This window comes from Chiloscyllium plagiosum, unplaced genomic scaffold (genome assembly GCF_037043375.1).
Source record: "Chiloscyllium plagiosum isolate Xiang-an unplaced genomic scaffold, Cpla_swu_hap1 HiC_scaffold_37, whole genome shotgun sequence".
NCBI lineage: Eukaryota > Metazoa > Chordata > Chondrichthyes > Orectolobiformes > Hemiscylliidae > Chiloscyllium > Chiloscyllium plagiosum.
Window position 1 is genome coordinate 30,439,103 of NW_028270175.1, and position 24,268 is coordinate 30,463,370.

Here is a 24,268-nt window from a genome sequence, read left to right on the forward strand (position 1 = left end):
AGTTAGCTTGTGTTTGTTCATTCTCTCTCTTTCTAGAAGAGAGAAGGAAGTGTACTGCTGAATGCTGTGGATTTTGTTTAGTTGATAATCACGTGGATGAATAGTAGGTAATATGCATAGTGTGGATGTGAAGCTTTGAGTATATAGTCAAATGTGAATGTCAGGAATGAGGACTGACTTGATAAAGGTTATGGTGAAATGGTGCAGTGAACAATTCATGGGTTTGTTGGTGCAGTTGATAGCAAATGGCATTTGAAGCTTCATTCGCTAAACTTAACTATTCCTCATCATTGCGTTAAGGACATTTGGGCTAGACTTCCGGCCTCCACCAATTTGCCCCCACTGTCTTCTGAGCATGTTTACAGGGCTTGCTGATACAGTTCATCTCTTCTTCCCAACTACCTCTACATCCTCAACGAAGATGTCCAGATCATACAGAAATCGTTGAGCAATTTTTATGCCATTTTTCAATGATACCTAGGTGACATTCACTTGCGTAAATGGCTGGTAACATCTTTTCTGACCCCAATACATGCTTGTTCTACATGGTGCTGCCCTTGCGTCATTCTTCCCTGGTAGTCAGCCGATCAGTAGCCTGGCTTGGAACAAACTGGCAATAGTGGACAACTCCATAGGTCTGGCAGCATCTGTGGAAAAAGTAATAGTGTTAATGTTGAGTTCAGTCTGACTAGTTCAGTTCTGAAGGAGTCATACCAGATCAAACATTAACTCCTACTCTCTCCACAGATGCTGCCAGACCTGCTGAGTTTCTCCACCGTACTTTGTTTCACATTTCCAGTATCAGCTTTTATAATTTGCTTTTACAATAGCTTGGGTTGCTTTTGTTTTGATGCTGAAATCATTGAAATTAGCAGGCAGGAAAACTTTGGCAAGATGTCTGCATCACAATCGATGATGGGTAGGAGCTCATTGTTCATAGTGGCCCCGTTTGGTAGTTTCCCGGACGGTTGAATTTGGTCTTTCATGTGTTAATTTTATCACCTTGAATTTTTCCCCTTCTCAGTTCACTTTAAAACCGTAACTATATGAATGGCAGAAGCTTCCAACGTCTGTTCAATTCTGCCTGTGGTGAGACTTGTGCGAGAGGTCATTTCATTGAATAGCTCTATTTGAATTGCTATCTGTTTACTCAAAATATCACCCACTGTTTTGAGACTTAAAATGTTATGGAATAAACTTGACTGGCAGAACACTGCACTTCCATTTGGCCGTTTGTGGTTCAGCTGTTTTCATTACATATTCATTTTATTTGTTATATACACATTGAGAAACACTTTTTTTTGAGGAGTAACTTGGGTGGTATACAGTTTGCCTATGTCTGTTAATTACCGTAGTCCCAGAGCCAACAATTTTGTTTGTGACAAGCGAATGACAATGTCAGACAGACAACTGATGTCGCATGGTGTTATTTTGGGCACGTGTTGATGTGTTATTGCTAAAGTTGCTTTATTTGTTTCAGCTGCATACCGGAATCTGGGGCAGAATCTGTGGGGTCCAAATCGTTATGGGTGTCTCTCAGGAATACGAGTGCGGACAGTGTCGTCAGGATCTTGTGCTGCTCATAATCTCATCATTACTACAGAAGGGAAGATCTGGAGCTGGGGTAAGTAGTTGGAGACTGTTGCAATGAGCATGAGAACTTTGTGTATCCTGATAATCTCCCACTATGTTTATCTCTTTAATCATCTGTCAGTTACTATTTGACAAAAACTTACTTATCAAGTTTGCATGCAAATACTCTTTCATGCATTTAGAAACTTGATTAATCACCTAAAAAGCTCAAAGTTATATGTCCTGTTGTTGAGGGAAGACCTGATTCTTCAGTTTCACTCTGCCACCTTTCTTGGGAGAGGGTGAATTGTTCATTCCTTTTCCATTTTGCTGTTCAACCTGACATGAATTTGAGTGATTTGGAATGGTGTAATTTACAGTGTTGAAATAAGTCATGAGACCCAACTCTGGCATTCTGATGTTTATACTCTTCCCACTCCTTCATTTAACCCCTCCTTTTCTCATGTGCTAACCCAGCATTCTCCTAAATTAATCTGCCATTGTTCTCAACTGCTTGTTGCAGTGAGTTCCACATTTAACTAATTTCTAGATAAAGATATTTCCCTATATTTTTCTAGTTTGATTTTCTTTTACTCTACATTTACACCGCCTAGTTTGTTTTCTTTGTTCTCCCCTGCCACAAGTGGAAACATCTTTTCTATGTCTATCCTAATGAATTGGAGATGCTGGTGTTGGACTGGGATATACAAAGTTTAAAAATCACACAACACCAGGTTATAGTCCAACACGTTTAATTGGAAACACTAGCTTTCGGAGTGCTGCTCCTTCATCAGGTGGTGTTTTAAAAAATTCTCAAGGTCAGGTTCGTAGGAGAGTAGTCTGACACAGAACAAACGACCAAGAGGCGAGTCTGCTAGAATATGGGCATTTTATTCCCCGCAGCGTCGCCACAACGGGTCTGGCTTATACTCACTCTACATGTTACCGGAACTGGGAGCCGTCAGTTCTCGCAGAGCGGTTGCCAACAACCCACGCTCGGCGGTTAAACGTAACCCCGGAGCAGACTCACCGAACTGGAGACTTTTCCAGCTGATATACTCTTTTCCAGATATAAACATTCATGTGAACAGCAGAGCAAGGCTAAAAAACACATTCCATTCTGGTTACATATAAGAAGATTCACACGGGGAGGTGTGTAATAAGATTCACACGGGACTAAGCAACACCTCCATTCTGGTTAGATTCACACATGTATTGGGACATAATTTTTAACCGTTTCACCACATTCCACTGCTTGGAATTTTACACCACAGGTGGTTTGAAGGAGCAGTGCTTCGAAAGCTAGTGCTTCCAATTAAACCTGTTGGACTATAACCTGGTGTTGTGATTTTTTAACTTTTATCCTAATATTCCTTGATAATCTGATTTAAGTGACTTGACATCAGGAAGAGAGGGTCCACTAACAGCCATCCAGCTTCACTCAACTATGTCAAGGACCATCATTGACTAGAGGCCTGTGTCCATGTAGCCTCTAAGCACCCTGGGATCCAGGAGACTGCTGCTGCCCTGTTAAATGCTTGATTGACAATTAATTTGTAACCCCTTCTAAAACAGGAAATGTGGGCCTCGTTAATCTCACATGAAGTATGGCTCTTAGTGTTCACTGGAGGCAATTTTTTAAATGTTCTTTCTCTTTCACCTTTTTTAGGGCGAGGGGAGAAAGGGCAGCTTGGACATGGAGACACAAAGCGAGGGGAGGTCCCTAAGCTCATTGAGGCCCTCAAAGACCAGACAATAGTTGCAGGAGCTTGTGGACGTAATCATAGTCTCTGTTTAACAGGTAACTGCCAAAGTGTGCAGGGGGCTTAAAAATGTGTTTTATTGTGACTTTATAATAAATAATGGTGTTTCGCAATAAAATACAAACAGAATTTGGTGTATTTGATTCCTTTTTTGGGAAGATTGTCAGAAATATGTCAATGCTAATATTGAACGTGTGCCTAAAAACTGGTGTTATATAAGCGTTTGAATAGTTCCACTGTTTAAACCAGTTACCCTTTTGAAATAAGTTGGTGAATACTGAAGGTTCAGTTTTACACTGAACTGTAAATAATTGTCTTTATATACTAAGTTTTCCTGGTGGTTATAAGTATTAGGATGCAACTTGAGGTACAATACTATCTTCTCTGAAAAGTAACAACTAAATTGCTTTGCGTTAATGTGTGCAGTAACAACATGTGAGTGGGATTGCAGAACGTTCTGAGTGCTGCCAGTTGTTCCTCATCCAACAAGGTCACATAGTTTGTAGTGGTATCAATGAGTAATTTTGCCTCTTCGACCTGTGGTCTGAATGGCTAGTTTGGTTTGATTTTATAAGGCAAGGTAGGACCTTTAGACCAGAACTTCCAAAACTCGAGGTTGTGAACCGTCTGGTTTTGGCAGATGAACGTTTGAGGATGTGAGCATGGAGACAGCTGTGTCTGCTGTGAAGCTCTGACCAAATGTAATGATTGCATGGTCCCTTTTAAATATTTCAATTTTTTTTAATGGTGCCTGTGGCCTAATTTATTGCCTGTGGCTGATTTATTTTATTTTTCCATCCTGGCCTGAAAAGTTCAGAGGAAAGAGGGTTTTGTTTAAACTTCGAAACTGCACTCACTGAACAGAATGGATCCCTACACCCTATCTACTCCAACTCCTGGGTTTGTTAATATCCTGTCCTCGCCCTTCCCCCTCAGAGAAAGCACATTTCAGTGTAATTTTCAAGGCCCAAAATTAGGCAGAGCTGGAGAAAAACTTAGGAAGCACTGTTTGACTGTCCTTTCTGGGTCTCATCAATACCCACGTTCACACAAGCTTTTTGTCTGACTTAATGGAACTGATTTTAGCCTTGAGGTAGTGGGAGAATTTGGTGTTGAGATAATTCTAAACAGGTTTATAATTGGTGATTTAGATCTGTAGCACTACTTGCTAAGACTGAGATTTTTTTTTTCATCTTCTGCATGGTGAACTGTCTAATCTAATTGGATTGAATTTAAATCTTGTGGGTTTTAAAATCTTCCAGGGGAGCTTTATAGTTGAAAGGCTTCAGCACTGAGCTCAATGTCCATGTCATTGGAGAGGAAGTAAAGCTGAGCACTTGATGTGGGGGTCCCTTGGCTGATTGTTGCCAGATCCAAGTGTTTAATTTCCTGTTCATTGAAGTGGCTGACTGTGTCTTTTGGGTTCTATAGTGCAAGCCTTCGTCTATAAATTTTCCTGCTAGCAACAGTTTTGATATCTGATGTGGAGCATAAGTCTGAAGTATTTCTACTGAACTTGCCTGTTAAGTTACCTTATCTTGAGGTTTGAGTTGTGCTTGCGCATGCTGTCTTTTGTTTTGCCCTTGGCACATTGTTTAGCCTCCAGCTTCTAGAATTCTGTAAGAGTAAAATAAATGTATGAATTAAAACACTTGCATTTCAGTTAGTCCAAGAAGATCCCAGCTTGGACCTCTGCACTCTGAATGAGCTAAGAGATCTAATAATTGGTCTCCATGTCCCTGGGTAAGGAGACGGAGGGGGGCAAAAAATTGACTGCTCTTCAGTGATGCCCATAATTGACTGCTGAAAAGTGCTGGTCCGGGGCGAGTCTCACTGTGACTATTCTGAACTCGCTGGGCCATTAGAAAGTGAACAAGTTCATATTAAAAAGGGCTAATAATTTGTTCATTGCAAATAGACAAGCAGGATAGCATTTTCAATGCTACAAATACGTTACAAAAGTTATCCAAATGAATCTTCCTTAATCTATACTGGACAATATGTAACTTGGGGAAAGTTTTTTGATTTTAAAAATCTTTGCCATTTGTCAAAGTTGCATAAGTTAGTATCTATCCTATCGTATAACCTTGGATCAAAGTAACTCCATTGTTTAATCGTATCTGTAACTTTATGGTTACTCCCCTGCTGGCAGAGCAAAAGAGGGAGTTACTGTGACCAGGCTGCAATAGAAATCTTTTATTTAATTGCCCTGTTGCTGCAAAACGAGGCTTTTTAAAAATTTTCTGTGATATCCTCTTCTCCCTTTTTCCTGAAGGAACGACTACCATTCTGGCATATGGTTGCATTGCCATCTGTATTTCAGTACTTCGTAAGCTTCCAGACAGCTAAATAAAGATTGGCTGTTCAGCTAATCTGTTTTTTTTAACCTTGTATCATACAGCTGTTGCCAGCAGAATTTACTGGCAGGTCTGTTTCCATGCTGTACATCTCTATGGCTCTAAAGCTGTCTTGAGCAGGAACCTTGCATTTTTGTTGCCCCTCCTGCATTGAAATAGTATAAATTGATTACTGTAACTCCGACACTGATTCACCAGATTCAAACTAGAGACCAACCTTGCCCCAATTTTATCCTGGCACAGGATGAATGCCAAATGTTTGCCTCCCCATGGCTTTTCAGCCTGAAGTGCAGGCAGTTTAGTCAGCCCCATTCTGCTTGCATGAAACAGGCCGATTTTCTCAATGATCGGAACCTACTGGCTAACACCAGAGGGAAGGTTCCTGGCAAGAAGTGAAGATGTAGGAGAGAAGATCTAATAAAACGAAGCTGATACAAGACAGAATTCTGAGGGGCATGGATGGGATAAATAGACAAAGTCTTCCCCCTGGGATGGGAGAGTCCAGAACTAGAAGGCATAGGTTTAGGGTGAGAGGGGAAAGATATAAAAGAGACCTAAGGGACAACTTTTTCACACAGCGGATGGTACGTGTATGGAATGAACTGCCAGAAGAAGTGGTGGAGGCTGGTATAATTGCAACATTTAAGACGCATTTGGATGGGTATATGAATAGGAAGGGTTTGGAGGGATATGGGCTGGTTGCTGGCAGGTGGGACTAGATTGGGTTGGGATATCTGGTTGGCATGGACGGGTTGGACCGAAGGGGTCTGTTTCCATGCTGTACATCTCTGACTCTATGACATCGACGTCATCGTTAACTGACATTCTAAAGTGATTAACATTTTTACCAGCTCTCAATCTGACTGATCTGTAGGTGGCTGTTCATAAATGCCCATCATGATACCTGTTGTAATTCTGTTTAATCTCCTCCTTCATTGAAGTTTTGGTCTTGCTTTGTAGTTTTTTGTTGTAATTAGAAAATCTAATTACTATGTTGTCTAACTTTAACTGTGTGTAGAAAATGGAACCGTTTATGCATTTGGTGAGAATAAAATGGGGCAACTTGGCCTCGGAAACCAGACTGAAGCGGAACCCTGCCCTTCACAGGTAAACCGAACCCCGTCAATCTGACAAACCGTTATCCTGACGACTATTCTGCATTCATCTACCAGTATCTTCCCTGTTCACTATTTTCACTTTTCTCCCTTCTGTAATGATAGGCCTGCATAGGTTCTCCTGTGTGTTAGAATGCCTTTGCAAACCTGCCCAAGTAAGCCACTCTTCGTGTTTTATTTAGATGTTGACATCTTGTTCAGCTGTGATATACAAGAAAGTACAGCCATGTCTGATGTTATTCTCTCCATGTTCCCATATAGTCTTGCCAGCAAGTTACTCCATCCTTATCTTGTGTTTTAGTCTATTGGCATTTCTTACCCCCCTCCCCCAGGTATTGTTTCTGTTTTATATAGTTGGTTTGAAGAGTGTAGTAGCAGCAATGCAATGCCTTCCGAACATCTGTGCTGCAAGACTATTTCATGTCCCATTACATTAGTTTACTGAACAGTAAAACCTGTAGATTAATAATTTTCTGCCATCAACAGTAATATTGATATGCTACTAAGTTGAGAGCACAAAACCTAGTTGCAGATCTTTGTATTTGAAAAGATGAGTTCTATACACCTTGCTAGGCAACACTACATCCATGATCTTTATGATGTCCTTTTGTGCTGGAGCTGATGAACACTGATTTGCACTTGGCAAAATAGTCTCCTTTTATTAATATTACAGCCACTCAAATTTTTTTTAAAAAGGCTTTTCTTTTGACCGCCTTGCATTGTTTTGATTTCCAGCTGTTTTTGTTTGCTTCTAAGTGCATTTTCCCCTCCGTATTTATCATTTTGATTGCTCTGAAAAGCTCTAGAGAGGGTGAGTGACAGTTCACATATATTTGTCATAACCGTTTATGCTATATATTAAATAATAATGGAATGACTAAATTTACAGGTATTTTGACACCTGTTAAATTTTATTTAATCAAAATAGTTTTCCATGGAGTAGCCTGACTCACGGCCATTAGACTATGGAGAATGTAGAAAAATGAATTATGCTGGCAGCATTTTAAAACTGTACTTGTAGTGGTCCTTTCATATATAAAAGTATTTGTACACTGAGAGTTATAAAAACATTACCATTGATCAATTGCCCGTTTTTCTGTACTCCTCTCACTTTTTTTCTCTCAGATAATGTACAATGGCCAGCCGATTGTAAAAATTGCCTGTGGTGCAGAATTCAGTATGATAGCTGACTGCAAAGGGAACCTGTACTCTTTTGGCCATCCAGAGTATGGACAGCTTGGTAAGTCTACATTTATTAAACTTGCATCAGTATCTCTTGCCACTGGATTTTTCTTGCAAAACTCCATCCTCCTGTCTGTTGAGCCTGAGACCTGTCGTTAGCTTATCTTCCTCCCTCAACCTACCTCAATGTGGATGCCAGCCCAGTTGGATTAAGCAGTCTTTTTATATATTAACCTAATTGCGTGTTGTTGGTATGTGCATATTTCTTCTTCAATTAAACTAAACGCTACTCTTGCTCATTCAGTGATGGGCTTATTGGCACATTGAACAACAAACTCTCAAAGGAGTCATTACTGCTTTTAATGAATGTTTCACACGTGACGAGTATGAGATCAGTGGCCGATTTAAGGCCAATGGAGTTGTTAACTCATTATCTCCTTGATCTGTATTGATGTGACGTCCTTGGAAGTGCACTTTAATGAGCTGGAACACCATTCCATTTGAATTTGAGCTTGTAGTGTTAATTGTTAGCATTCTCATCTCAAAGACCATGGGAGTCTGAAGAATTACCTCTGTTCCTGTCCCTTGCTGTCCTTCACTTGCCAGTACGTTCCCTGGAGAAAGCATATGATAGAAATGAGAACATACGTGTCCTTTTAAATATTGACAGATCACTGAATATTTTCTTCTTTTTCTACCTGATATTGGTGCAAGTATGTGGGTCGTCAGTAGGCTGAGCCCTCTGTCTGATAGTAAACAGTATAAGCTCATTTTTTACAATCTCTGGCATGGACCACCCTGCCCCTGAAGGTAGCAGAAAAGCTCCAATCAGTTTTTCTGCCAGTGGTCTGGATTCTACTCTAGCTGCAATTTCAGAATGTCTAATGCCATCAACTCACTGCGATGCAAAAGACGAGATCAGTAAAAGCTGTCCACAATTACAAAATGATTACAGCAAAGAAGTTGGCCATTCCCATCTGGCATGTTTGTGCTAGTTCTCCTGAAGGACCAATTCCTCAAGAGGCTCCTGTTGTTTCTGTGCAGCCCTGCACATTATTCCCTTTCAGACAATAATTTAATTTCCTTTTGAATGCCTTGATCAAGCCTGCCACCATGTTGCTGTCAAGCAGTGAAATCCAGATCGTAATTGCTTGTGCCTGAAAGTTTGCCTCCTGTTGCTTCCTTTTAAATCTGATTTTAAGTCTCTGCCCTCTTATTCTTGATCCTTCCTCCCAAGGGAAGCAGTTTTTCACTACGTACTCTGTCTAGACCCCTTGTAATTTTGAATGTTCCTATCAAATGCATTTTCTCCAAACAGCCCTAACTTCTGCAATCTTTGTAACTAAAATTCCACATCCCTGGAACTTTCCCACTTTTTTACATGAAGTTATAGGACTGGCCAATGGCTTGCCTGTGGCATTCATACTGCTGTACATATTAGGTGCCTGTGTTTTATTTTGATTTTTGAATTCATCTACTCATCAAGAAGCACTTGTTCTGCATAGTGAAATTTGTAACTCCAACATTCTGATGCTTGCATAAGTTCACCTTTTACCTAATAAAACCATCTGGGGTTAGTTGCTGTATTTATTCTTGGGATGTTGCCACTTACTAGGCCAGCGTTTATTTTCCATTCTTAGTTACCATTGAGAAGCTGTTGTAGGTCCTTGTGTATGTATATCCACAGTTCTGCTGGGGACAATGTCTCAGGATTCTGTGGCACTGAAAGAACAGTGATTTAGTTTAAAGTTAGGGTATTGTGTCATACAGTGTGTGGCTGTGGCTGTTGCTGTCACTTGTTGCACATGAATGTGTTCATTCTCTAGACCATTTCAGAGGACCGATAACATTGTGTGTAGACTGATTTAGCAGATTTCCATCTCCAAGCGGCATCAGTGAATCAGATGGGTTTTTACAACCAGTGACAATTTGAACCCACACCCCTAGAAGGTTAACCTGTGTCTCTAGATTACTCTTCGAGTAACATTATAACTACACCACCACTGCCCTTGTTGTAGTCTAACTGCTTGTCTTTCTAGCAGTTTCTAGAAAGTCTTGGCATACAACTGCAGAGCATCTTGTAGATGATATGAATTGAAATTGGGAAAATGGGGCCTGTGGTGCAGATCAACCATAATGTAATCGAATGACAGAATCAGCAGACCTTCCACATGAGAGTAGGGGGCAAAAGTATTTCATGCTATAACCAAAGATGCAGACATGACTTTTTCTGGTTTTGTGTGATATAAAGATAGTGAATGCAATTTCCTTAATGACACAGTTGGTAAAATGTGGTCTGTAACCATGGAGACTAGACAGCCTTTGGCTTCATCCCTAACGAATTAACTAATCTCTGCTGCAGTGTCCATAGGTCCGCTGTCATTCTCCTCACTGTCTGTGGACATAGAGGACAAGGGATGGGATATTTTTCACTGCTGATCACCATTCAGTATCTGCTGCTGGAAAGGATGTATGTGTGATTATCAGAGTGGGACGGGTTGTGTTGCTTTCCAACACTTGCTGTATGAGCTCCTGTGTGGAGGATTGCTATATGGGTGAGGCTGACAAAGATCCCCTTGTGACAGCATTCTGGCATTTATCTCAACTTCTGCCACAGGAGAAAATGGGTGTGGATGCAAAGAGCACAACGATTATATTGGCATAACCTGCTTTTAAAAAGTGATTTTTAAAAAATTTTTTTTATTCCTCTTCCATGCTGTTAAATTGAAAGGTGAAGAAACAATTAAAACTGCAAGCTCTTACAGTGTCTGAAATGAGCAGTGCTCCTTAATTCCTGCTGTTCCTCTAATCTAATCTCTCCACTGGTTAACAATGTACAGTACTTGGCACCCCGTGTTGGTGGTCCTTGTGTATTTTTTTTTTGAAAAGGCTCACCGGAAACTATGCCAGCTTGTGAAGGCTGAGCCATTTCAAGGCAGTGTCTCATTGAAATAATAAAGCAGTTCAACAGCATCGCCATGGAGAAGATGTTTATATCGGGAACTCCAAAATTGAGCACCACAAATACTAGACAGTTAGTTAACCCTATAAGAAATTGAAGAGAAATTCCTTTTTTAACCAAAGAATGTGGAAATTACTGCCACGTGGAATGGTGAGGCAGCTAATATCGATGCATTTTAAATCAGAATTGTATGCTGATGGAGGTGATGAAATAAATTGAGATGTGGCATGTGTGGACCCAGTGCAGGTCTGTTAAGTCAAATGCTATAATATTCCATGTTAATTACGGTTTTCAAATAGGGCACAACTCTGATGGAAAGTTCATTGCCCGGGCCCAGAGAATCGAATTTGACTGCGAAGTGGTGCCTCGCCGTGTAGCAATCTTCTTGGAGAAGACAAAAGATGGTCAGATCTTACCAGTGCCAAATGTTGTTGTCCGTGAAGTGGCCTGTGGAGCAAATCACACGGTACGAGAGTGATTTGTCCTTGGGGCTGTCTTGCTAAATAACTGCAGAGTAACCTAACCTGTGCACCCCTAAATATTCTTTCTCCCTATCATTGGATTTGTGTCTTTAGATCGAAATTTATTTATGCAAAGGGTAGAATAAAGGGAGAGCGGTATTTTCTGCTTTCATCAATAAAAGATCTTAGAGAAAATATTTCTTAATTTTTTGCCATGATTTGATGAAAAGATGTATTTAAAAAGTCAATTCTTTTGACCTGCCTTCTACAATCCAGGTAGCGTGTCCCTGAATCTGCAACCTCCTGTTTGGAAGGATGAGGCCAGTAGACATTTGGGGATTTTCTAAGATCACAATTAGACCACACACTATCCAGACTTGGATACGTATAAACATTGCTTCTTCATTTCTCAGTTGCAATCCTAGTATCTCTGTGGGAATAGCTTCACCACAAAGATTGATGTGGTTCAAGAAGAATCCCTACCATCTCCTCCTCCAGTCCAGAATGGAATCGGCAGTGCCCTTGGCATATCATTTAAGCCTCAGCTCACTGCAATTAATTGTGCCTGTTCCCTAAAATAAAACCAAGGACTTCAGATGCTGAATGTCTGAAATAAAAACAAAGTCCTGGAGAAGCTCCGCAGGTCTGGCAGCATCTGTAGAGAGAGAAATATATTTTAACATTTCAAGTCCGAAAGGACTCTTCCTTTGGAACCCAGGAGGAGTTGTCTGCCTCCAATGTTAACTGTTTTAAAAAAAAACTGATGATGCCGTGCATCTGAAATAAGACAGGAAGTGCTCGAGAAACCCGGCATGTCCAGCAGCCTCTGAAGAGCGAGCGAAACAGACTTGAAAGCTTTGTGTAATGACATCTGATCTTTTTTGACTTGACTAGGTTGGCTGCAGCTCATGTCAGTCATTACCATAAGTGACCTTGAAGATTGGTCAAAAAACATTCTAGAGTAAATTTGGTGTGGAGCTGCTCCTGCAGCCTAGCAAATGTTAAGAATAATCCTGTTTTAATCATTTTTGCATTTCCCAGATTGCTCTTGATTCGCAGAAGAGGGTGTTTACCTGGGGATTTGGAGGATATGGTCGCCTAGGACACTCTGAGCAGAAAGATGAAATGGTCCCACGCCTGGTTAAGCTGTTTGATTTCCCTGGTCGAGGTGCTGTACAGATCTGTGCAGGGAACACCTGCTCATTTGCAGTAAATGAAATGGGTTAGTTTTCACTATGCCTATGAACTGATTGTGAATTGCTTCCATATGGTGGTGAAATATCGATTTTGGGGCCTTTGTGGAGCATAATCGCCAGCATACACTAATTGGGTCAAATGATCTTTTTCTATGTTGTAAGTTCTGTGTAATTCTATGAGCAGGGCATTCCTGCAGCCAGTACAGCTGCCTGTTGATCTTACTGATTTATTGTTCCAACCTCATTCTGGAGCTCAGTTGTCCTTTGTTGCAAAACAGGAGGAGGAGGAAAAAATCTGTCTGCGAGAAGGTAGGTTATCCGATTTCAACTCCTTAAGTGAAAGAGTCCCGTTTAAAATAGAGCTACTTGTAATGATGAAACTTGCTTTTTGGAAAGTGTATATTTTACACTGTACCATCCCTCGTAATTGTCGGTATTGAGCCTTGATATTGCAGTCCAGTTTAGGTTGGCTAGTGGTGGCACTCTTTAACACGAGTCAAGGCTTGCAGGTTCAAATTCCATTTTGGTCATATATTAAAGTGACATAATACTTCCAACTATACTTCAGTGTAGTACTGAGAAGTGTTGTCCTCTTTACCAGTGTGTCTCTAGTCTTTTTTGAGTAGAAAGGTGTCAGCAATATTTGAAGAGCAGTGTTTTTCTGGTGCTATCCTCCACTAAACATTGATCATTCCAATTTCACTTACTGTTCTAGGCCCGTTCTGCACGCAGACTTTGTAGGTGGACACGACAACTACTAATTGCTGTGATGCCTCTAGCAATGATCTTGGAATGTAAACCGTGCAGCACAAGTACAAGTTTGCTTTTCCACTGATTTCTGTTTCTGAAAAGTTTGAGTAGGATGAGCTCTCCCTGACTCCCTTCAGTCAAGTATTGTGTGTAATGTACAGGCTCTGTTTTGTCAAGTTTGGAGTGGATCAGTTGTGGCCATGCATGCCTTTATTAGATTTGAATTGGTTAGCAATTTAGGTCACCTTCCTCTCCTTTTGTTTCAAAGGTGGTTTGTTTTTCTGGGGTGCTACTAACACTTCTCGTGACTCTACAATGTATCCCAAAGTGGTGCAGGACCTGTGTGGGTGGAAGGTTCGAAGCCTGTCCAGTGGGTAAGTAAATGGCTGCAGGATTGCAGAGTGAAATATAAGTCTACTGATTATGTATCTTTTGACTCTAATGCCTTGGCTGAGCCCCACAGACCTGGAGCTATTGTCTACCTTGCTGATTCTGATGAATAGGTGAACAGGCTGGAGATAGGGGTGGGGGAAGAAGACATTGAATGTATATAAATTGAAGTTCATGTCCTGTGTTAGATTTGGAATCTCTTTTAAAATACCTTCTTATGAATGTACAAGATGGTTGTCATTGGGCAAGGCAAGCATTAATTGCCCTTGAACATACTGGTAAGTTGCAGCACTCCGAATTAAGAAGGTCTGTAATGTTTTGATAGAATGTCCCAGAATTCTGAAGAAATGAGATATTTCCAGGTTGGGGTGGTTTGTGAATTTTGGAGGTGATAGCTTTCTCATACCCCTGCTGTCTAGGGTGGTAGATGTCACAGATTTGGAATTTTCTGCAGTACATCCTGCTGTTAGTGTACACTGGTGCTAATTTGAGTGACTGTGATTTAAGATGATGGGTGGAGTGCCAATCAAGTGGTTGCTCTGTCCAGGATAGTCTTGAGCTGCTTGAGTGTTTTTGTAGCGTCAATCATTCAGACAAGTGGAGAGTATTCTGTCACATTCCTGACTTGTGCCTTGTTTACAGGAATCAGCAGTTGAGTCATTTCCTGCCTCTGACTTGATGTTGTAACCACAGTATTTATTTGACTGATCTAGCTAAATTTGTTTGTTTGGCATCCCCACCCACTGCCTCTGTGCACCATATCCTCTCCTGAGGGTGCCAGACTTTGTGACCCGAGACAGAAAGCATATGCATTTTTTGGGTCCGACTCAAAGCATAATCCACTGCAGCAACCCTATTTGATTTTATGTAACCTCCTTTCGACAAAGTTGTTTAGACCTTGTGTCCACATTTTTTTTTTTGTCCTGCACAACACCAGGACAGTGAGGAATTTAAAACTGGTATTTTCTACAAGAGCAGAACACTGTAGATTCTGCAAATCTGAAATAGTCAACAAGTTTAGAATCTAGAGAAAGAAAAAATCTCTTGATACATAAGTTTGGTGATCTTCCATCGAACATTAATCACCTGCTCTGTTGGAAAGTCATTGACTTGAAATGTTAACTCAGTTTCTATCTCAACGAGTCTGGTAGCATTCTATATACTTGCAGTATTTTCTGATTTGTATATCTAGGGTCTTCTGATCTGTCTTCGTACTCTATGCAATGCCTCTTCCTGTTTTAATGTCTTGATTTTGCTGAGTTTTGATGGCCTTGGTGCATTTAATCAAAGGTCACAAGTGACCAGGAGACAAATATTAAGGATACATTGAACTCAACTGTGTAGCTGTCCTTGAAGCTGTACAACTTAGTTGCAAATATAGAATTTATTTTCCTTTCTTTGAAGATGATACTATAAATGAGACATTTCTGAGGAATTTCAACTTTTAAACCTCATATGCCAGTCAAGTGGAAATAAAATCTAATGTCAGAGGGAGGGAGAAGAATGGCAAGAGTAAACTGAAGAAAACAGTAAATACTGGTAGCTTTTTATAAGTAGTTGAGCAGCCTTTGTAAGGAGGAAGGACCTGTTGTGGTATTTTGGATGTGTACACTTCATCAAGACTGACTTGTTAATAACACTTGACAAAACCCTCAGGCTTTGGAAATGGAGTATTTCTGAATCAAATGGATTGTCTTTTATTTCTCTTTCTTGTGTTCAGAAAAAGCAGCATCATTGTGGCAGCTGACGAGAGTACAATCAGCTGGGGACCTTCTCCTACCTTTGGAGAATTGGTAAGGACTGTGTTGGGAGGTAAGGTAAATCACAAGACTGAGCTGCTTCACGTCTGTGGGCATTGGTGCCTGTCGCCCTTGCAGTTAGTTCTGCGATTTTGTAATGCCACCAAGAAATGAAAGAAACAACGCTGTTGGTGGATTTCACAAGACAGCAGGATTGAAAAATTGTCTGCTCAATGTTCACAGTTACGATACGTTTGATATTTGCATTTATATAATTGTTTTGTAGAGAGAAGTGGGGGTTTTGTGGATTTTAAAGGAATTGAACCGAGAATCTCACTGGCTGCTTAAATATACTTGATGTAGTTCGTCTACGTTCAGCATTTCTTCAGTGGTTTTAATTTTCCACCTGTGAATAACCAATTTGGAGTGAAGATCTAACCTGATTGGAGAGTGATATAGAGTGAGATTCCCAGCACTAGGGAATCTACCTGAAGTCTTTGTGCCAGTACCCATTTTTCCCCTAATCCTGGACATGGCAAACATTTAATTTAACTTTACTGTCAGAATAAAAGTGGTTTTATATGGCTGCAGAATTTGGTGTAATCAATCCTGTTGCTTATACAAAGCCTTCATTCATAGCCACACTGTATGGTCTAAAGGTTGCAAAGAGACTTTGTGCCTCTTTCTATCTATAGTAAGGTTTTGAAGTCTTCATTCCCAGTTGGCTCAAAGTTAATTTGAAGTTAATTATTCTGTCACGCCCTGTATAGCCATAATCATAGAGACGTTCAGTACGGAAACATCCCTTTTGGTCCAACTCCTCTTTACTGACCAGATATGCTAAATTGATCTAGTCCCATTTGCCAGCACTTGGTCCATATCCCTCTTAAACCCTTCCTATTCATATACCCATACAGATGCCTTTTAAATGTTGTAATTTTACCAGCCTCCATCAACTCCTCTGGCAATTTATTCCATATAGACACCACCCTTTTGGGAAGACTTTTGGGCAAAAGGTTGGTGTTCCTGTTTTGAGAGAGAAGTGAGACGGCTACTGGATTATTGTGGAGTGGGGGTTTATATGTTTTGCTGCAAAATGAGGGGAGGGATCTGTGAGAATCATTTTGGTGTGGGAGTAATGTTCAGGCAATGGTCACACTTATCCCCACATGCACTGCATACAAGAATAAGACTTTGCAGTGATACTGTATTCCAAGAGGTCACAACGAAACATGTGAACTAGTCAGAGAATTCCAAAGAGGGGTCTTGGATATTGGCCCAACAAATCCGTTACATTGCAACACCTTCCTATGCAGTAGGTCAATGTTCAGCTCCATCAGAGCAGGGGAGAGTTGCTGATCTTAAGACATCTGCTGGCAACTATCTGAAAGTGCAGGTTAATTCACATAAATGCACACTGCTGCTTTACAAACTATTGTCAGGGATGGATTTATCATTGGAAGCTATCATTTGCATCACCACCTACAGGCTCAACTGGCACTGTAACCTTGCATTCAGCCAAACAAAATATGGTGGATTCTGGAGATCTGAAATCAAAACAATTTGAAACTGAGCAGGCCTGTCAGCATCTGTGGAGTTCTGAATAAACATACATGGGACTCAATGCTATTGGTTTCTTTTTATTAAACAGATGCTACCTGACCTGAATTTTTCCATACTTATTAGCTCATCTAAAATTGATTTTTGCCATTGGCTGACTGAGGCAGGCAAGATTCATCATTTAGTTTTTAAAATGTAATGTTGTAATCCAATTATAAGTGCAAATTTTTGTCATCCAAAATGTCTGCACATTGTTTATAAACAAATGTTCTTGCAGTTTGGGCCTACACATGGCAGTGTTATAAATGCAGTCTGATGGTATGAATTTTAACCATAATTGATGTTACAGGGTTATGGGGACAACAAACCTAAATCCTCCACCACTGCGCAGGAGATAAAGACCTTGGATGGAGTTTATATTGAGCAGGTGAGTGAACTGTTCTCATTCTTTTTCCATTTTGAGTCGTATAGTATATCCAAGAACACATTTCTTCAGCATTACTCTTTGCAGTGATTTTTGTCTGGGATTTTATCACTTTTGCAGAAGTTCCAGTGTAGAATTGCACACTCCGGTGAAATTGAAATATTTTCTCCCTACCCCACCCCTTTTATAGGGTAGGGGATGTATCATGAGACTTGTAGAAATTTTAGTTCTGCATGGTTAACATTCCACAAAGGAATTTAAATCTATATTTGTTCAGGAATTGTTCCTATATCCATGTAAGGAGATCAAAACTGTAGCTATATTATTTGATTCATGGGGGTTAGTAGGATTATCCAGCTTCTGCTCAATGGCTAGAAAGGACTCCTGTTTGAGTCCCAATTTTCAAATCACTCTCTAGAAATTTGAAAACACAGCACAATATAGTAACTGATATGGCAGTGTTGCACACAGTGCTGCAGTTTCTATTGGATAAATGTAAAGATCCCATGGCTTTTATTTTTATGGGGACAGTTCTTCCTTCTGTCTGATTAATACTTATTCTCAACCAAGATTACATTTAAAAAAAAAAATCTGGTCATTATCACACTGCTCTTTTTGGGAGCATGCAGTCTACAAACTGGATGCTGTATTTTCTATTTTTTTCAAAGTACATATTACCCTAAAGCATTTTACAGTTGTTCTGCCACCATATAAATGCACATCTCTTTATCGACATCTTCAACTCAACACCTTTTGTGCCCAGTGATGCTTTGTAGGGAAAGAATTTTATGTTTTTTTCCTGCAGGTTTCTATGGGCCATGCTCATTCGTTGATGATAGCAAGAGATGAAAGCGATGCAGAGAAAGAGAGGATTAAGAAGTTGCCCGAATATAACCCGCGGATTATCTGATGCTGTGTAGCCTGAGCAACCACACATGAAAGCTTCACTTGAACAAAGGCAGCTGAAGTTTACAGTGCACTGGTCAACAAGATTTAAAACAAAAAAAAAGTCACACTGAACAGGGAGCCAGGCAATGGACAACATCTTATAAAGAACTGTTCCAATTCATTACAAAAAAAATGTTAGTGGTACTTTCATGAACGCGATTACATATGCAGCTCGTAGTAGTGTTTCCAAAGCAATTGATTTAACAATGCACGCAGATAGTTAATTTTAGTTGTGTTGTATGGCCATTGTGCTACCATTGCTTCAGTAATGGCCATTTCTTACTAATGTGTTGGGGCTCTCTATTTTCTTTTTAAGCCCAGATTTGGCTGTTTTAATTGGTCATCAAAAGCATTGTAAGCAAGCTGGAATGCTGGGAATCATGGTCTTCAAATGGCTACATTTAAACCATCACTCTGGTACAAGTATTTCTAATTTTAGTTCTGATCTGGCCAGGTGGTCAATAGCATATGTGCAAATTGTGAAATTAATACCCTTCCTTTTTGTGTTTGGGAAGTGTGCACAGATTTTTAAATCTGGTTCTACTAACCACCAAGTCCTGAGGTGTGACTCAGGTTTTGTAATGACCAAACACTCCAGTAGGATAAGACAGGACAGGACAAGACCCAAGTAGATTGGACTTCAACACTGCCTGATGTTTCAGAGGAGCAATGTTCCAGTCAAGAGAGATCTTTTCCAAAAACATATGCTCCTCTTTTAGTGCAATCACATATCTCCAGCTTTATTTTGAGAGGTCTTTTGAAAGATGCTCTTGTTCTTTTTGGTTTCTGACATCACCTTTAGACCCCATGATGAATTCAGGTCCCTTTTAGCCTTTTGAGATTGTGGGTTATGTTAGTTTGCTGCTGACAGGAATCCTCTTGCTGTTAGCAGTACCCCATCAGTGTGAAAGTGCCTTATGATGTCCCACTCTGGCCAATTCATTGTCAATAATTACTAAAATTAGTTTTAATGATTTCCTCTGCAGAGCCCTAATGACAGTCACATTTCCATTTGCTATTCCTGGTCTATAGTAAGCTATGTGTTTTGGTTACAGTTTTACACTTCGGATAAGCTAATGGAACTATTTTCTGCTCTTTCTTACTCCTGCCCTGTCCTGTCCACTTTGGATTTTTTTTAATAAAATGATTTTTGTGCACTAACTTTATCAGCCCAAATTCTAACCATTTGGGATATTTCTTTTGTTTAGATTTTAGAAGTCAAGAGAGGTGTCTTTGAGACTTTTCAGTGTGGCATGGTCATTTATAAATGCAAGGGTTATGATAGTCTATTGCTGCCTTTCCCTATAAAGGGAACAATGAAATTGGCATAACAATCCTGAGAATTTGAGGTCTAAAGGAACTCTGAGCAATGAACCTGCCACAGTGAAGTGGAGGTTGTTCCTCAATTATCAGTGGCTTGTTGACTGTTCATTATTTGGCTAACCACTTTGCTCTTCTAAAGATCAGGGTAAGTTTTGTTTCAGGTATTTTATTAGGAGCATAAGGCACAACAGGATTAGGTCCAGAACAGTTTACTAGACCAAGTAGTCTTTGAACATTTGGTATTTTGTGTGTGAACTCTGTTTTGATTCTTCTAGTAATATTAGTGAGCAGATCACATTAGATACTTATTAACATTTGCATACTGAATCTTCATTACGTTATGTCCTAAATTCTAATATCCTCTTTGTTTGTTAGATTTCCCACCTTTTAAGTTTTTCGGTATATAGTTGAAGTCATGGGAAATCTGCTGTTATAAATTTGAAACCATATCCAAAACGTATTCATTCCAAGCTATTCATTATCAGTTGTAATCTTTATCCTCCACCAGCAGCTCTTCTTTTGCTTGTTGGTGACCTGATTGACCACAATTGTGAGCGGTATTGACCATTTCTCACAGGTGTCAACGTGCTTATGCTACAGTGTGATCATTCGTAACTCACTCCAGTGGTGTGGCTGTTGCCATTCAGAAAGCCATGTTCCTGACTCTGGATGCAAAACTGTGACCCTTGATATGAAGTCCAGTTTTGGCAGCCTTCTTTAATAAATAGGACCTAAGTTACCCCTTTTTTTTTTTGATGAGAGGAACTAGAACAATGGAGATTACTCTATAATATTTCTCTCATCTTGTCTTAACCACCTCATTGAATCAAAATTGTAGTTGCCTTATTTTTCACCTCTTATTCCTCAATTCGTTGTCTGTCCAGATACATTTCAAATTAACTGAATTTTAAGAGTTTGGATACCTTTGATCAATGTGCTGGAAGGACAATTACAACTTGAATCCTGTAATCAATCTAAGCAGAATTCTGGTGAGGTGGAAGATTGAGATGGAGTCAACAAATAAATTTAACCATTTTATGATCTAGTCATGGTTTTAAATACTCTGGTTTTGTGGGGAATAGAACTTTAGAATAAGCTTGATAGTGCATAGGTATTTCTGTGAGTACCCTGTGCTGCATTCCCTTTCCACAAGGTGAAGATAGCATTGGTATCTTGGGGCTGAGGGTGTCGATTGAATGGAAACGGCTGGTTTCTTTTTGCATTTTGTCTGACAAATTTTTAAAGAAGCTCGAAGAGATTGGCAGGCTGCAATTCAAACTGGATTTTGTATTCCAGTTAAATTGGCAGCTGTATATTCTATTTCAGTGTGGTTGGTCATGAGTTATAACCCTGAAGTTTCATAACTTTGGTCTGTGTGGGACGAAATTCAATTCTGTAAAATGTTCAATAAACCTGCCTCTGTTTCTTGGTTTTAATGTTTAATTTAATGTTTCCCCCTCCCAATCTGAATTGCCAGCCAAACTGCCTGCTTTCCATTCTGTAAAACTGGCAGTGCTGTGGTGTAATTATCAAAAGCTACAGTAACTAGGTTTGTTTGTACTTTCCTGATCTCTCTCTGGCTTTTTTTTTTTGAGACCCTGGTAAGTTACTTGCCCAAAAACAACTGTATCAGTGTACTGTGCATTTTCTATCCTGATCCTTTTTTAATCTGGTACACAAGTAGCCCTGTGTGGCACTACTGTTACATTGGTGTCTTCCTGCAGCAACCGATGCTTAAGTGTCAAGTTAGCCCAAATTCTGTCCTTTTTTTTTCTCCTTCTGGTTTCAAAGGTGCAGGCTTTATGGAATTGGGTATAAATGTACCACAGAACTTTTCAGGTGCAAGTTGCACTTACGGTATCTTGCATCAGTAGCTGTGAGTATGCACTCTTTTCTGTAAGTATTGCATGGAATTCAACCAGACTGTCTTGAAAATAAAGTAACTTGGATAACTTCGGACTCGTTGACATCTTTCAATGCTCGACAATTTGTGTAAAAAAAAAAATAAATAGCACGTGAAACCGAGCATTAGATGGTGCTCTTCTGTGGGAACTTTGTTTTTTTTTAAATGACTTTTTTTTCCATGGCAAAAGGAAAGCTATTGATATTACGAGAGTATAAGTAAAATTGTCTGTAATCACCATTTTCATTTGGCACCCAAGTGTATTTCATGTACCTGCGCCGATTGCCTTCAGTTTTCAGCTCCACGTGTCTGGAATCTAAACCTGCCTATTTTAATTTTCACAGTCTGAATGGGGAGTCAAGCTGAACTTTCCCTTTTTAAGCACCAATGTTTTTTGTTTTGTCAATAGCATATGTCCAAATTTAGAAATGCGTTTACTCTAAAGTTGAAAGTGGTTCACCTTGCTAAAAAGAACTTCCATCTTTAAAATGGTTTATGATTTTTGGAAAGATGTGTTGACAAACACATGAGGCTTTGTAGTACAAACGTTTTTTTGAAATTTCCTTTTGTTTTGTGTATGTGCTTTATCCACACTCTGAAATCCCTCTTGGGGGAGAATTAGGAAAGATGAGGGGGAGGGGAAAGAGAGGCTGGAAATTTCCTGCTTCTGTGGCTCACTTAACCCAAAGGAGAGAGAATCTGAACTGTTTATTGTAGCTGTGGTGCCTGGTGAAGTAATTCCACTATGTACAAACACCATCTAGTCGTACTATTCATGGATTCCCTGGTAATGCAAAACTAATAATGGAATTGAACATTTGCAAGTTTTCAACACTTCCCAAATGAAAGTGAGTTGTGTTGGGAGGGAGCATCTCTTTTCATGCTGGTTATTAATGACTAGTTCTTGGCATCATTAGATTTAGTTAGTAATTTGTAGCCAATTAGCTGCCTGTTCAGTGCTGTAAACTTTTTTCTTTTTTTTTACTTTTGTATTTCTTGCAATAAATTGAATAAATTTTACCTTTTCATTTCCTTGCATTGTGTGATACAATTGACGATTCAGAAATTACATGATAGTTGTAGAATTTGGAGGATTGCTGGTTTAACATTGAGTTATCTTCATTGTCTCTGACATTTTTCAGATGAATTATCAGTTTATTAACAGGTAAATACTTCTCACTCAATTTGTGTCCCCAGAGAGATTTTGGTTTTTAAAAAGACAAATTTTCAACCTAAAATTTGGAGAAATATATCCTCCTGAATATTGATGCTATTATTATTTTGCTGAAATTTGTTATGCGGGGTAATAGAATCTTTGTCATCTGAAATTCTTCCTCAGCCAGCACCAGAAAACACACTGTCTGTCTGCTTGTTAGCAATAGTTTGAAGGAGCTTGCAATGTCAAAATTGACTGCTCTGCTTCAACAGTGATTGTCTGTTTAAGGTACTTCATTGGCTAGAATGATCTAATCTTGAGAAAATCCCTTTTTATCAGATTTTTATCTAAATGCTATCTTCAGTTAATTGAAAAGTAAATAACACAATGAATAAAATTACAGTTAACTATGTTTAAATGGTTTGTGTTAGCATCACAAATTGGAGGTTGGGACCTCCTGGGAAAGTGATGGCCTCGTGCTGTTATTGGTTGAGGATTAATCCAGTAACTCTAATGTTCTAGGAGCTCTGGTTCAAATTCTGCCTTAGCAGATGATTGAAATTGAATTCAACAAATATCTGTAGTTAGGAAACTTTTGACAACAGTTGCACAGTTATCATTTGTCAGGAAAACCCCATCTGGTTGACTAATGTCTTCTTTAGGTGAGGAAACTGCTATCCTTACCTGGTTTGGCCTATATATGACTTCAGGCCCACAGTAATGGGCCTTCTGAGGATTTAGGAAGGGGTAATAAATACCGGCCTGGTCAGTGATGCTCAATCCAATGACTGAAGGTTTTAAAAAAAAGAAATGTTGGGTTGTGAGCTCTGGGGTAGCAATGGCTACTCTGTTTGCATTGATGATTAATTTCTTTCCCCACCCTAATCCACTCACTCGATTCTTCAAGATGTCATGACTGTTTTCAAACCTCAGGATGGAGTCACAGCAGGAAAGTTTAGGGGAACACAGCTCTATATGATGTAATTAACATATGTATGTTAACTTCAGATGAGGAAAGTCAAGGTACTAGGGAGCAGAGAAGTCACGAGTTGAGGGCAAGATAAAGGTTGAAGCGCCCAGTGATGAGAAATTGCAAAGGTGGGATGAGCAAGTGATTTGCAACAAACAAATCATGGGCAAGCTTTGTGGGGAATGGGACAAAGGGGCAAACGTGAAAGGGTAAGGAATGTCCCCAGAGATAAAATTTTGTGACAATTTAAGATGGGATGGGTATCATAGGATGTCTAATAAGCGTGGCTTAATTTTGGGAGAGGCAGGGAGCCATAAGATTTTTGGGCACAAGAATGTGAAGTTTTTTTTTCGGGGGGGGTGGGGGCAGCAGGGATGAAATGAATGAACGGGTGTTTACAAGGCAAGTAATGCTGTGTTGTGGACAGTTGTTGGGAAAGAGTTTTGAAAGATTGGTTTGTGGCAAAACGTTTGTGGCAAAACGTTTGTGGAGATATT

At 39.7% G+C, this 24,268-nt stretch overlaps 1 protein-coding gene across 3 annotated transcripts in view; it reads left to right on the forward strand.

The window, feature by feature from the left end:
- The window catches only part of rcc2 (regulator of chromosome condensation 2), a 35,544-nt gene extending 12,867 nt beyond the window's left edge, over positions 1–22,677 (forward strand). For 2 of the 3 annotated variants that reach the window (XM_043675634.2, XM_043675633.2), the window contains 10 exons: positions 1,481–1,624; positions 3,242–3,373; positions 6,711–6,799; positions 7,933–8,047; positions 11,251–11,417; positions 12,454–12,634; positions 13,627–13,732; positions 15,469–15,541; positions 17,397–17,474; positions 18,277–22,677. In XM_043675634.2, coding sequence (XP_043531569.1) covers positions 1,481–1,624; positions 3,242–3,373; positions 6,711–6,799; positions 7,933–8,047; positions 11,251–11,417; positions 12,454–12,634; positions 13,627–13,732; positions 15,469–15,541; positions 17,397–17,474; positions 18,277–18,381 — 1,190 coding nt within the window. In that variant the 3' untranslated portion in view covers positions 18,382–22,677. The remainder of the gene's footprint in view (positions 1–1,480; positions 1,625–3,241; positions 3,374–6,710; positions 6,800–7,932; positions 8,048–11,250; positions 11,418–12,453; positions 12,635–13,626; positions 13,733–15,468; positions 15,542–17,396; positions 17,475–18,276) is intronic. The other variant, XM_087980559.1, reaches the window with a different exon arrangement.
- The last annotated feature ends 1,591 nt before the right edge of the window (positions 22,678–24,268 follow it).